This window comes from Pleurodeles waltl, chromosome 7 (genome assembly GCF_031143425.1).
Source record: "Pleurodeles waltl isolate 20211129_DDA chromosome 7, aPleWal1.hap1.20221129, whole genome shotgun sequence".
NCBI lineage: Eukaryota > Metazoa > Chordata > Amphibia > Caudata > Salamandridae > Pleurodeles > Pleurodeles waltl.
Genome location: NC_090446.1, coordinates 1,518,890,442 through 1,518,905,978, shown reverse-complemented (window position 1 = coordinate 1,518,905,978; position 15,537 = coordinate 1,518,890,442). Strand labels below are relative to the sequence as shown.

At 45.3% G+C, this 15,537-nt stretch overlaps 1 protein-coding gene across 2 annotated transcripts in view; it reads left to right on the top strand.

Annotated features, from left to right (window-relative positions):
- CADM4 (cell adhesion molecule 4) overlaps window positions 1–15,537 on the top strand; it is a 905,868-nt gene that overhangs the window by 650,654 nt on the left and 239,677 nt on the right. For both annotated transcript variants that reach the window (XM_069201342.1, XM_069201341.1), the window contains exons 3-4: window positions 8,822–8,974; window positions 9,983–10,117. In XM_069201342.1, coding sequence (XP_069057443.1) covers window positions 8,822–8,974; window positions 9,983–10,117 — 288 coding nt within the window. The remainder of the gene's footprint in view (window positions 1–8,821; window positions 8,975–9,982; window positions 10,118–15,537) is intronic.

The following is a 15,537-nucleotide window of genomic DNA, read 5'->3' as shown; positions in this document are numbered from 1 at the left end:
ACACTTCAGAACTTCTGGGAACGCTGTTGCCCTGAGTGGGGCGTACACTTCAGAACTTCTTGGAACGCTGTTGCTCTGAGTGGAGCGGACACTTCAGAACTTCTGGGAATGCTGCTGCCATGGGTGGAGCGGACACTTCAGAACTTCTGGGAACGCTGTTGCCTGAGTTGAGCAGACACTTCAGAACTTCTGGGAATGCTGCTGCCGTGAGTGGAGCGGACACGTTCAGAGTGGACAACATAGAGCAACTTGATATGTCAACATTGTTGGGCGCTTCTTGACTTTTAACAAATGGGACACTGTGTATCACTGTCCCCAAGGCCTGGCTGCAGGAAAAAGTGCTTCGTTTGTAAAAACAGTGGAGGGAGGCCATCCACTTGTGACCCCCCTGTACTTGTGCCCTGGACTATGATTTAGTGGGAGAAGTGACAGTTTTACTCTAGTCAGGATTTATTAATTGCCTCAAGTGAGGTTCTAGACAAATCTTTTGTGTTCTGGAAGACAGAAGGAGGCAGAGTCGCCGCCGTACTTGGGTGATGTCCCAGCCGTCTCATTGTTAATGTGTCTGGTATCCTTGTCCTGGTCTTGGAGGTAGGACCCACTGAGGTCTTTCACAGTGAGACGAGATGGTCTTAAGAAATCTCCCTGCCACTTTCATCGCTCCTGAGGGGAAATAGTGTGAAAATCTTGTTGGAGATGCTTCGGGTGTTACTTCAGTTATCCATGCTTCCAAGCGCGTCCTAATGAAGACCCTTCTAGAATAAAAAAGGCACCGCAGTGAAGCTGTGTTATGGCAACAAATTGGGGTGTTATGGCCATAGTTTGAGGTCTCTGTCCTGTTCTCTTTGTGTTAAATCCATTTTCTGGTTATGACTTGTTGCACGTCAATCACAAAAGCATCAGAAGAGGGAGAAGCCTTTCGCAGGTCTGTCTTACATCCTCCCACAATTGATACATGCAACAGACATGGCAGGTGTGTGAAGACTTGGGACTCGGAAAGAGGTTTAGTATGGGCAAGGTTAAATTACACCATCTGACATCTACGTTTCTAGGGTGAGGGACCCTGACGCGCCGTAGTGGCACGCTGTGGCTCGTTCCACACATTGCTGTCAATTTTCTGAAGCTCAGGTGGCTTTCTACAAAGGAGATTCTATAAGGGGATTCAATAATGTTTTTTAATCTTATCTCAGTTCACATGAATACAATATTTGCATGCACTGTTAGGTCATTTTACCAGCCTTTAGTTCCCATGACTACAATACCTTAGAAGAAAGCGTAGCATATCATTTCCATATGAAAAGATATCTTTATAGCAGCGCACCTGAGCACTGAAAAAGTTTCAGCTGGGTGAGGAGCAGACCCGCGCGTGCCACTACAGTGAATCGGGGTCTCGCATCTCTGAAACCAAGATCTCAGTTCCATCCATCTTCCTTCTCCGGTCTGCCACTTCCGTGGCACATACAGTGGTCACTTGGTCTGAGACTGGCTCCTGATCACACAACCTCCTTCAGAACCCAACAACCTTCACCTAACCTCACATGGCTGAAAATTGGAATGAATATCTCTAATGATCCTGACTCCATCTGAGGGTACATCTCCGTGCGGTCCCCTGAGAAGAGCAGCAGGAACGAGCCTTTACAAATGAGTGTGGGATGAGACGCGGGCTGGGAGATGACGCGCTGATGGAGCCGCTGCGAGCACTTTATCTGGAGTATTATTACAGTAATTCATGCAGGGCTCTAATTTGGAGAGAGCAGCAGCTGCAGCTCGGCCTCAATAACAGTAATTTAACCGCGGTTTCATCACCGAAATTTGCTTTTGACGGTGGGAATTATAGGCGTCTCTGCCTGGCATTGTCCTCAGCAGGCAGCGCGCATCACAAGCGACACTGTGTGGGATGCAGGCGAGGCTTGGACCTGAGGCGCTGGGAGAAGAATGAGCAAGAGGCTGGATGCAGAGTCTGGGATCCTGTGTTGTTGTGAAGGGTTTGAGACCTCTTGGGTTTCCATCAGTTATAAAGCTCATGTTGCATCTTGAGTTGTACCCGGTGAGAGTCCCGCATGCACCTGTGTAGGATGCAGGCGAGGCTAGGAGCTGAGGGGCTGGGAGAAGAATGAGCAGGAGGCTGGATGCAGAGTCTGGGATCCTGTGTTGTTGTGAAGGGTTTGAGACCTCTTGGGTTTCCATCAGTTATAAAGCTCATGTTGCATCTTGAGTTGTACCCGGTGAGAGTCCCGCATGCACCTGTGTAGGATGCAGGCGAGGCTAGGAGCTGAGGGGCTGGGAGAAGAATGAGCAGGAGGCAGCATGCAGAGCCTGAGATCCTGTGATGTGCAAGGGTTGGATACCTCCTGGGTTCAGCAGCTAGAAGACCCATACCAAGTCTTGACTTGGTTGGGAGTCTTCTATCAAGACTTGACTTCTACTTGGGTGCTAGTCAGACATACACTTGTGTGGGATGTAGGTGAGAGGGACAAGAAATGAAGATGGAGAATGCATGCTAGGCCGAGGGACCTGTGGGGTGCAGCAATTCATGGTCCATTGGGTTCATCAGCCGGAGACCATGTAATGAGACCTCTCTTGACCTGGGTTGGAAGTCCCACATGTGCTTGTGGTGAATGCAGACAAGAATGGAAGGCGATAAGCTAGAAAGGAAGGAACAGATATCAGCTGGAAGTCTACTTGCATGATGAGGACTACCTGGGATACAGGGATTCAATGGCTCATTGGTTTCAGTGAATGAAGGCCTTGTATCGAGGCTTGACTTGTACAGGATTGAGAAACTGAGATGCCCTTGTGTGAGGGACTCCGGAAGTGCAGGAACTCAAGGGCCACTGAGTTCAGTGGTTGAAAGTCTTGTATCAAGGGATAACTTCTACGGGTTGAGAGTCCGACGTGTAAATTGCTCAGTATGCGGATATGGTTTTGAACTGGGAGGCTGTAGAGGAATGAGCAGGAAAGATGCATGTGGGGTTGAGGACTCTGTTGGCTGCAAGTGTTTGTGGCCTGTTTGGTTCGCCAGTTACAGCTTCTATATCAAGACTTGGCTTGTACGGTACGGAAGTTGGCCGTATGTTTGATCACCAAGGTCACTGAGCTGGTTGACCATTAATAGAGCTATTTCAGTTCATATGATCTCCCTGGTTTACAGTAGCATGTCCCACGTTGGAGATAAACACATATTCCCTTTTAAAACAAACAAGAAAAGACACTGAACTCCACCACTGACTGTGCTAGTTACACCATGTGAGGAAGCAGTGACGTCAGTCATGCATGAGTCTCCCTTGATTCTGTGACAGTGAACAGGGATCCTATAATCAGAATACTTGGTTAGTTAGGGCCACTCTAGTTGCACACGAGTAGGCGTGCCCCATTGAGTGCATCAAAGAGAAGACATTTGAGGGTGAAATCTAACTACTTCCTGTGACCAGAGGTACCATGAATGGGGCGAGAAGGGGGTTCAGCCTAGTAGGTCAGACAATGAAGAACCTGGCAGTTTTGTGAAATGACCCTGACAAGACTCCTTCAAGGAGCAACCACAAGCCAGGATTGGTGACATGTGGTACTAGATGATGCCCAAGGTGCCTGTGCGGTAGAGGGATACCAACTTCCATCCCGTGGCTTCTGGGGAACATCTTTGCTCCCTCTGGGAAGACAATATGACTCACACCTGTCCTGCAGGGGAGAGAGGGGCCTGGGGACTCATTTCAATGCAGTGAACACAGTGTGCCTGCACATCCAGCAGCCTGTGGAGGTTCAGCTGCTAGGCAGTAGCATTTGGCTGGCAGAAGGGAGCCAGATGCATTGAAGAGCCATTTAAAACCTTTATTTTAGGAACTAACTTGTCACATACACCACTCCTGCCCCTCTGCAACATGAAGAACAAACATGTCAAAGGTACTAAATATTTCTTCTTTCTTTCTCTTTCTTTAATTCACCTAACCTTTTCTTCTCAGTCATATCTCAGGGATTTCCTATGACCCTAGAATGAGTCTACAGTTCTCTATTTCATGATTGGCTTATTGTCGCTGTTTACACCCTGAGGGCAGGATGGTATCAATACTGTACGGATGTTGGAATAAAAGTTGTTGGCAATGCTCTGGATTTCATACTGAGACTATTTTCAGCGACTTTGTGTACCTGGATTACAAGTTGTAAATTGCTGACGAAATGTGAAACACAAAGGTTCTGAAGAGTCCTGAGGCAGAATTGATGAGATCTGGCGACACTTTTCTCTTACAAGATATTTGGGCAGAATTCCCAATTATGTGGTAGGTGGACCAAGAGTGGAACCATGGGGTCAGACCACTAACAGCAATGACTGCATTAAAACGCACGCCTCTTCCCTGATCGTGGAAAACCAACCTACCGGAAGAAGACCGCACTGGGAGAAATTCCTCCGACAGCTGTTCGCTTCCAGAGGTTGGATGTAATCTGTCCCAGTGTTGCACAATCTGGTGATGGTCCAGGGCACCACAAGCCAACTAGATCCAGTGAACTGCCCCCAATCAAATCATGCAGCGTGGCTAGCATCTTCTCCAGTACATTCTCACCAGTAGGCTATCCAGAGGAAATAGAAGTATTCAAAGTTTCAGCATTCTTCAAGAGCTCAACACCCGGTTCTTTCAAACATGAGGTATGAGATAGTCCCAGTGGGCGAAGCACGTGCAGTCTCAGATTTCGGCTTAGTAAATGGGTTTGAAGCAGTGCACTGTGAAGGATATTAAAGAACAGATGTAAGTGGCATATCTTGTGGATGTTTCTATGGAAGCGAGAGATAAACTTTAAACCAGCGCATAGGATGTGGCGTTAAGCACTGAGGGAAAACCTGAATAAACCCAATCACAACCTATACATTGATTGCAGATAATTGTGAATGACATTTCAGGCTGGTTTGGAAACTCCCAAACCCCCCATTTACTGGCTCGATGTCTAGATGTAAGCGAGTGCCCATAAGATTGTGCTTCTTAACCATAACTTCCATAGCTAGGAGTAAGATTTGGGCATTTTTAATCTTATACTAAATTGGAGGAAGGCGTGAAGGCAGACACTTATGATTTATTTCCAGTGGTAGAATCATAAAAGTTCTGACTAGAGAAGAGCTCCAGCCTAGGGAAAGGAAAGACCCCAGTTGAGGTGACGTATGTCCCTAGTGATGCTTCCCGCCACTCACCGGACTTCCAACCCAGAGAGGCCCGCTCTTCCGCCCACCCTTATGCCGCAACTGCAATACGAAATCTCGTTGTATCACGACTGCCACACACATAAGAACGCTTCCACTTCAATCCCTAATGTTTAACTATTCAAGCACCAAGGGTTTCCATGTTGCCACAGTCACCTCCCACACCCCATCTCAAATGTAATTGAATTTCCTTCTGACACACTTTATGTGTAATATATGCCTCTTACATCGATCAGTCACTCGTCACCAATGCTGACAAGAGTAGCTCAGTTCATATGCGTAACGCAAGATAAATATGCCACCCCTGTAAATTGAAAGAAGCCAGATTGTTGATCAATGCATTCTTCTTCAGTAAATTGAGCTGTTAAAACACTCAGATGTCTTCCTCACGCGTGTTCAGTTCTTATGAAAATAATATCGATTTTCCACCTCTTGGACAAACTGCAACCTGTACCAGGAGGTTGTAGAACTCATCATATAAATACCAAGTAGTCTGGCTGTTGGCCAAGGCTAGACACACAACACAAAGTCCACAAAGTTGTTCCTGTATCAACTCCGCACTACTCGTCATGGGACACTCTTACCCCCTCCAAGATGTCAGCCATCCAAAATTCCCCTTGTGATCTTCCAAGGTTCCAGTCCTTTCAGCTACTGGAGCATCTTCTGTGGAAGTCTGTCCCAAATCACACCACAACCATTCCCTCCCTAGCAGATTTCAAACAAATTCTCAAAACCGACCTATTCTCTTTGGAGAGATAACCCTTGACTTCCATTCTCTCGCCTTTGGCCCAGCCACTGTGGTGTAAATATGTATATGCTGTGGATACCTGTGAATGCTGCAACAATTCATAGTATGTGAACTGAATGATGTCTTTGTATGTGATATGTTTACATGTTACATTTCATTATATATGTCTTGCCTATCCACCTGTAACTGGATGTATGCATTGTGTGATAGTAAGAAGGTACACCACCCACGATGAGAAGACCTGTTTCTCAATAAACAATATAATTATTGATGATGACAAATTGACGTAGGTTGATCACATTGTTGCCGTGCAATGATCAGAGCTTCGGTGTGGAATACAAAAATACTAAATACAAGGAGATGATCATGTCATGTCATGGTATGTTATGTTTGTATGTTGGGTCAACCTATTAAGCCCATTGCCAGACATAGATTTCCCCCTCAGTAACGATTCACAGATCGATGAGGAAGGAAACCTCTACAACATAGAAATGGTTGTAGATTGAGTATGTTTTTAGTTTCTTGCAAAAATAAAGGTGCTGGGGTTTTTACCTAAGTCAAAGGGAAGAGAATTCCAAAGAGAGAGAGGTAAAACAGATGAAGAATGTCTTTCTGTGAGAAAGGGGTAAATCCATGTCTTGGTGAGCGGTTGACTGATGCCTTGTGGTGGGTTGATCAATGGATTGGTGATGGGTAGGTCAATCTATGGGTGAATGACTGTGCATCACGTTGATTGTGATTATTGTGGTGCTTAAGGTGATTCACTTCATTGACAAAAGAAGGATTGTAGACTTGCCATGCATTGGATGGTAGTGGTGATTAGGGGTTTGTGGTGGTGGCCATTGGTGATCATAGTGTTTGACATGGTATTGATGTGGTGTTGACCAAAGTGTTGGCGGGTGATTGATTAGAGTGTTGGTGAGGATTTGACCAACATGTGGCATGGAGTTGGTTATAGTGGTGTCTAGTACTTAAGCATAGTCTTGAAAAGGGAGTCGTCTATTGTCGATGAGTAGTTGATTTTATTGTTAATGAGGCCTTGTTTATAGTATCGGAGAAGGGCTGAATTTAGTGTTGGTAATGTGTTGGTCATAGTATGTGTGATGGGAAGAGTGCAGTACTGGGGATTCTTGTGTTAGGTGAGTTAATGATCATGGTGTTGACAAGCAGTAATTACTTATTTAAGACAGGACTAAACACTGTGTTGGTGAGATGTTGTTGTCTTGGTTTTGGCGAGTGATTGATCTTAATGGTGTCAAATAATACTGTTGTTGAGGGATTGGTCATTCTGCTAGTGAAGGATATTTCTAGAGTTGGTGAGGGGTTGAGCAACACATTTGAAAAAGGACTGATGGAAGTGTCAGTGAGCAACTGATGATTTTTCCTGGTGAGGGGTATATCTTAATGTTGTAAGGGGGAAAAGTATTTGTTGAGGAATTTGACATAGAGTTGATCAACGATCATGATTGTGCTGACCGCAGAACGGTCGTATGGGGTTGAGGTGTATGCATACTTTGGGCAAGGGATTCATCGATGTGCTGGCAGGGGGGTTTTCATCTATTGGTGAATGAATGAGCCCAGCTCTGGTGAAGGACTTTTGATGTTAGGGTGAGGACTAGTAATGGTTCTAGCGTTGGTGAAGGACTGATCATTGTGCTGTTGATGCATTATTACTCCTAGTTTTAGTAAGATGTTATCATATTCTTGGTTTACCGTTGGTCCTGGTATTATTGAGATTTTGTGAGGAGTTGTAGTATTATTGGTTCAGGATTGTTCATAGTCAGGGCACCTGGAATTCTGCAGCAGCAGAGGATAAAATTATGCGGCAAGAGAAGGTAAATTGTGCAACCTCATACAGCCCATTCTGTGATAGTATTAATTCCGAATTTTGACATTTTTTTCATGTTCATACTATCTGGACAAAGACCTCACCATATTAATACTAGTTTGACATCCAAATACAGTAATAATAAACTGAAAAATGACAAGTCAGCCTTTGCATACAGCCTTCCACTGTGCAGCAACATGCAATTTGTGATTCATTTGAGCTCAAAACATTTTTTTGTTAAAGACTATAGGTAGTGGCGCATATAATGTATTATGTGGAAAATGCGGCACATCCATAACTACGCAGAAAATGCCATGACCACAGAATCGCATAATTCCATGGGATCCCAATGGTCATGGTGTTGGCGAACGACGGTCACAGTGTCAGTGAGATATGGTTTGCCATAGTTTTGGTGACAGGTGATGTCAAATGATTAACAAGCTTGTTGTCCCATAGTTGATCAGTGTTTGAGGAAGAAGTTAATTGTAGTGTTGCAAGTTATCGAGCATGGATTGTGTAATCTGTTGATTATAGCGTTTGTGAAAAGTTGATTGAGAGTCGGTCATAGTACTGTCAAGGAGCTGATTGATAAGTTGGTAGGATCTTGATCAGTGTGTATGAGGGCTTGATCAGACTGTTGGACAAGCACTTGGGGCCTGGTTTAGATCTCGGCGGATGGGTTACTCTGTGACACTGGCGACGGTTATCCCATGTGTTGAATTCTAAATCAGGCCCTTAGTATATGTGTTGGTGAGAGACTGTTCATAGTATTGGTTAGTAAGTAATTATCTGTCTTGCTGGCTGAGGAAGTAGTAACATATTGGCATGAAGTAGATCAACGCATTGACAAGAAGACATCTTAATGTTGGCGAAGGAAGGATCAGGCTCTTATGAGGACTTGCTGATAGTTTTGACAAGGAAGCAAGGAGTTATCCACTGTTAGCAGGGGGTGCATCAACATGATGGCTTAATCGTTGAGTAAAGGTGGAACTTAACGCTGGTGGGTGTTGAGCGTGGTGTTGACGAGTACTGACCTCGTGTGTTGCTCTTCCTCTTTCCCCAGCCCTGAAGGATGAGCGCTTCCAGCTGGTGGAGTTCAACCAGAAGCACGTGAAGATCATTCTGTCCAACGTGAAGCTGGAAGACGAGGGTGGATACTTCTGCCAGCTGTACGCGGAAGACACGCACCACCAGATCGCCACACTGACTGTGCTGGGTGAGACAGCCTGCTTCCTCTGTCCTCTCTGCGCTTACCCTCACTCCCTGTCAACCACTCACTCCATCCCTCTCCCTCACTTATCCACATGTTCGCCGGCACTCATTCAGAGGTGTAGATATCAGTAGTGCAGCAGGTGCAGTGACACTGGCGAGGGGCCATTACTTCTCAGTCACAGATGTCTTTTACAGTGGAATGTGGGTGAAGTGGAATCGCCTACTATGCTTGCATTAAACCAGGGCCACTGGAATTATGCTGAAGGGAAGATCAAGTTATGTGGCAGGGTTGGATAAATTATGCAGCAAGAAAAGGCAAATTATGCATCATACTGCGTGGCAATTTGTGACAATATCATCTCATTTTTTGGTTATTTTTACATATGGTTACACTGTCTGGTAAAAGCTGTCATCTTATTAGTACACGTTTAACACCAAAATACAGCAGTAAGCAATGGTAAAATGACCAATCAACTTTTGCAAAGGCCCTTCCACTAAGCAGGAACACGAGTCGGCGTGTTTTTAGTAACTTTTGATTTGTTTGAGATAGAAATATCATTTTTTTGGTAAAATCTGCGGATTATGCAACATATGATGGATTATGTGTCAAATACATAATTATGTAGCAATCGAAGCAGACTCAGTCTCACATAATTCCAGTGATCCGGACAATAACCCATCCACCTCTGCTGCGCTCACTCATAAATCCACCCATTCACTCACTGACCTTTCACATGTATTTATTCCATGCTTATGTGTCACAGCTAGTCTAGGTTTTTTCCTTTGCATTCTGGTACTTGTAGTCCTGAATGTATGATGTGATAAACATGACTACAAGGATCAGAAGGCAAGAACAATTGTAGACCACTGAGTGAGCTACTCATGCAAGTAACAGAGACTTGAGAACACTGTTCTTGCCTCCCTCTCAATCACCCCCAGCCCCCTCTCTCCCTCATTCTGAGTTCTTTTCACTCATTCTGTGCCTTTTGTGATGGCCTGGCTTTCCTTGCAGTGCCACCTGAGAACCCTGCGGTGGAGGTGAAGGACCAGGCTGTGGAAGGCGGTGAGGTGGAGCTCACCTGCATCGCCCATCGGACCAGACCGGCTGCCACCTTGCGCTGGTACCGCGACCGGAGGGAGCTGAGAGGTGAGTGAGGATCCTGGCTGTTTGTAGGAATCTATGTAAATATTAAAAATAAATAAATAAATACATAAGAAAATAAAGGGTGCTTTTCACAGGTGGTCCATTGAGTAAATTTACAAATGGAACCAATAGGCAATTGGTGTACCCTAAAAATGCAATGATGCTGGCATCGGATAGAACAATGGTAAGATTTCTGGGTGGTACCCCCTCACTATAGCAGGGTGATAGACGATTTAAGACCCCCTCCCGCCCCCATTCCCACAGGAGCACCTGATCGACATCCTGGTGGATTAGAAGCCACCTGAAATACACCAGAAAGTGAACTCTGCTGAAAAGATCTGTGGGGGGCGGTGAGGGGGTGCGTGGCATCACCACAGACCGAGTCCCTGATGATCCTCACACAAATACATACAGACAACAATCTGCTTTCAGTTTCTGTTTTCCAAAATGGCAAACCCCAGGTTTTATTTTGGGGGGGACACATTCTTTCTGAGCCAGTGTCTTTGCAAACGGCATCACCTTAAGGATTTTTTAGGGCCCAGGAAAGAACTTTTTGGGGGGCCCTGATTGGAACAATGTTGAATTTTAGTATCCATTTTTTGCTAATTCGCTCTCTTTGTTCAATAACAATATTGAATTAAATGCTAAAGATTAGAATACAAAAATACACAAAAGTGAGCTAGAGAGAAAGTCCACTTTCTGGGGAAGGGGGGCTTTTGGAAGGTGGGGGGCCTGTGCAATTGCACACTTTGCCCATGGTTTTAACCATCTCTGTAGTATAGATAGACAGCATGAATATGTAAAAAAAAAAAACAAGGTTTTCTTACATAGCTGCAGAGAAGAGTATGTTTTTTTAACAAATCATCTTTTTGCACATAACTGTCTTTTGACGCTAACTGGCAAGCGCACTAGTGTGAATCTGTTATATTCAGGGCCACTGGAATCATGCGGCAGGAGAGGGACAAATTATGTGTCAGGGTTAATTAAAATATGCAGCAAGAAAGGGCAAATTATGAGGCATTATGTGGCACATTTTGTTATAGTATTACTTCATTATTTTGTCATTTTAAAACTTGGTGACACTGCTTGGGCATTGGGTGCACCTCATTAGTACCATTTTAATACCCAAGTATAGCAATGAGCAACGAAAAGGTGACAAGTCCAGCTTTTCAAAGGGCCTTCCACTGCGCGGCAACACGTGTTGCTGCATTTTTACTAACTTTTGAACCGTTTGAGCTAGAAACATTTTGTTTGTTAAAATCTGCAGCATTACGCATCAGATTTGCAAATGCGGCAAATCTATATTTATGCAAAAATCATCGCAGCCGCACAATCTCAGTGGCCCTGGTTATATTGTAACTGGACTTCTTGCCTTCCACAGCAATCCTCGACGCCCCGCTCATAAAGGTGGGCGAGCCGAGGTTGTCTCTCAGACCCTGTCCAGGAGCCGAGCCCTAGGAAAGCAGCAAACATCACCTGAGAATATAAGGTGTCTGCATCTTGCCAAAAGTGCATTTATTTCTTTAACACAAGGAAACTTTTTACCTTAGTACATCAGATTATTTGAGAAGTATTAATTGAAAGCCGCCCTGGTGATGGTGCTGTTAGTGCACCCAGAAACAAGTCAGTTGTCAAGTGCTCCCTGTATGTGGCCTAGATTCCTACTGGAGATGGATTAACATTACGGACTAGTAAATCCATTGCATGAGGTTTTCCCTGGACATAAGTACTTTACGGTGCCCTCCTATTGCAAAATAAACAAGCATTTGCAATGCAATGGATCCCGCGTTTGCTTGAGTTAGAGCTATTGGCGTTGTAAATTTCTTACTGGACTTTTCTTGCCACATAAATTGAAAATGAAAAGTAAAACAGTTGACATAAGCGAGCCGATTCAAAGCGCCACGGCCGCCATGAGCGCAAAGGAGAGACACAAAAGGAAAAAGACGTTTGCTCGCAGTCAAACATATCAGCAAACGTGCAATTACCCATATAATAGGGTCAATGGCCAAGGCGGTAACAAAACTGCCCCAAGGAGGGACAAACGTACAGCATTTACCAATGATAACAAAGAATTTTTGAAAGGCAAGCCCATGAATGACTGATAGTGATGGGCATGTTGTGGGCGTGGTAAAAAGCCCACATAGATAATGACACGTCGGAAAAGCAGCGCTTGCGCGCATCTATGCTCAACCTAAAAAGGAGGCTGGTAAAATAAAGTACTTGCCTAGAATCACACATTATGGGTAAGCAGGGAAGCTGGGATTCATCTCAGATGTCCAGTTTCACATTGTGCAATTCTGGCACTAGATAGGTATTCTTTCTGGCATCCAAGGTGAATGTTTTGTCCTTGATTTTCGAGGGATTAGATACCTGAGCGGATAACAGGCAGAATTTTATTTTGGACAGAATTTTATTTTGGACAGTGTTCGATTGAGCGAACATCGTCCAAAACCACGAGCACTCGTCACGGATGCTGGATGCACCCTTTCCTCTGCACAGAGAGATGAACCCAGCTCTTGATGACACACATTCAGCAGCTGCAGCCATGAGGCTGCGAAGCCTCCTGCGAAAGCTCGGCTCGTTCTGGGCTCGAGGTTCCAAGAGGACCTCGAGCTAAGCCAGAGCCAGGCATCTGGCTCGAGTCTGGCTTGAGATGTCGCGGATCGCCCACCTCTTCTAATGGGTTACTTAATTCTGGAGTCGTGGGTAACCTTTGCAAGAAGCATCACGCGGGGCCCGAAGGGGGGGGACAGTACCAACCACTGGTACTGCCCAGTACTGTCTCAGGACCTGAGGAAAGGCTCCGCTGTGATACCTATGAATCGGGTGACCAGAGTTTGAGGAGCAAAAACCGGTTCAGGCCAGACATAAAAGAAGGACTAAAGACTTTGCCCTCACTTTTATATCTGGCCTCTCCCGTTTTTTTACGTAGCTGTGTGTGTGTGTGTATATATATATATATATATATATACACACACACATTTACAAGGCTACATATATAAAATTAGCTATGGCTTGACACCACCCCCCCCCCCCCCCCCCCAGCACCCCCAACCCACCCACCCATGTCTTTCTACTGGGAGCAGACAGGGGGCTGTGTTGCCTGACAGTAAGAGATAAATTACTTTAATTATTTCATACTTTGTAGGCGTCTTTAATTTATGCTTCCCTAGATGATGACCTTTGTCCCAAAATCCGGGACCTTTATTTAATATTCTGACCTTTGTCCTAAAACCCGGGACATTTATTTAAAATTAAGGAAAGCGTCGGGACACTGGGACTTCTAAAAACCGGGACTGTCCGGGGAAATCCGGGACGTCTGATCACCCTAAAGTTAAAAGCCCCACTGTCCCCCCCTAGGGCTGCGGTTGGATCTGAGCAGGAACCCTCGGGGTGATCTCCTACCAGGAGGAGATGCCAGGCCCCCCGCCAGGGGGATTTCTTTAGTTGCGTGTTTATAAGTTGGAAGCATCGCCAACGGCGTGTGAGCGCTGTACAAAGTGTTCATGTAAAAGCAATTATAACCGAGCCATATTTGCAATAATCATTAAAATAAAGCGATAAAGGCTTCTAAATGTTGCAACGGCAGCAATAACTCATTCGCTTTAGTGTTTTTTCTTTCCTGAAACCGACATAATAAGAATTGGTTCTACCTTGGGAAGTGAGTCAGGTCTGCTGTACAAGACATGGCGCGGGCGGTCCCGTGTGCGCACTAGCGCCTCGAGGCGCTGCGTTACCTGTGCAGCGCCGCGAGGGGGCGTGTCCCGGGCCCGGAACCCAAGGTTCTGATCACGTGATGGCAAAGTTTATAATCTTTGAAAACCTTTTGACTTCTTTGCAGAAGGGCCTGGAGACCAGTTTTTTTTGTGCCGACGCACCCTCTCCCATATCCCCATGTCTGGTGTGCCTAGACTGCTACACCTAAATACATATTCATGAGGCACTAGTGAGGTAAGGGCGAAGTTCTGCAAGCTATAAAACGCCCCCCAGCTCTGCTTTCAGTTTTTGTGCCAGCACTGAGCCCCTTGTCTCTTTAACAAAGACCATTATGACGGCGCACGCTGTGACATGGACAGTGGGGGCACGAAGGGGCCCTGGGGGCTGTGCCCCCCCTCCAAGATGGCAGCTTGCCTATGCACCACTGAAGCTGTGCTGTTAGTTCCCACTCTCCACGCTTACCTGCGTTACCTGCCTGCCACTCAAGTTGTAACGGGGGTGGGGGGCACACCGCAGCACAGTAACAAGGGTCACAGTCGACCTTTCAACATGGAGGACTTTGTTCTACAACACCTTGGACCGTAGAGGTAGAACAGTCCTGGTATCTTCAGTCTCCAGTCTGGGGTCTAAACCCGACCATGATCCATCCATGACCACCTCGGATGGCCCAGAAGCAGCCACAAGGGGTTTATCATAAATGGGTGCATGACTAAAGGTGGGCTTTGCGAAGCTGAGGTTACTGTAGGCCTCTACATTTGGGGTTCCCTGACTACCTCATTCGTCGCATCCACTTGGGAAAATGTCTCAATCTTTTTTATTTTTTTTGGGGGTGGGGGGAATTCCATTCTGAGCACCAGGCTTGGTACCAAAGATTGGTTATCATTCCTTTTCGTATTTGGTCCACAATTTTTTGAACTCCTTCCCTTTCTCTGTTCAATATTGTAACATTTTGATGGGCATTTTTAGAGTCAAATTTTTGTCTCTACAGATCTATTGATGTGCAAACTGGGAAACATTCAACATTCCCACATTTAATCCATAGTCGGTGCCTAAACTACTTCAGATTACAACTTCCCTGGCCTACTGAGGGGCCCCACTACATTCTGCATGGGGCCCCATCATTTTGTGTTATGCCACTGACTATATTCCGTACAAAATTCCCTCCAAGATATAAAAAGTATGCAACCCTGTTGAGATCCAAAGCAGCCATGCCAACCATGTCAACTGGATGACGTCCAACAAGCCTCTGCAATCCCATGTAAGGTGGGACGACCGTGTAGTCGAGTTTTTGTCAGAAATAAAGAAGTGACACACTTCTAATAATTGAGTATATTTATAAGTAAACAAAATACGTCCGGGAGTACATCACAGTTCTGTAACTGAAGCCACAGTCAACTGAGCTCTTACAAACAGCGGATTTTATAGCCTTGTTGGACGACTAAGTTCCGCCTCCTTCATAACATTCACAATTAACAAAGACCATAATTCTTTAGTAGCTATCTGACTGCTTGTCACAAAAATACAGCTATACCAGACATAATACACATATATATCTTCTGACATACATAATGTCCTTCGATCCTACCCTTTGAACTCTATCAATATGTCCTCCCTACACGTCTACCAGTCTATGAAGTTTTAAGGTCTGTCTCCCACTCCTTGATAGCCTTGAAACATAAACATCTAGTGCTGTGTCTCCCTTTCAG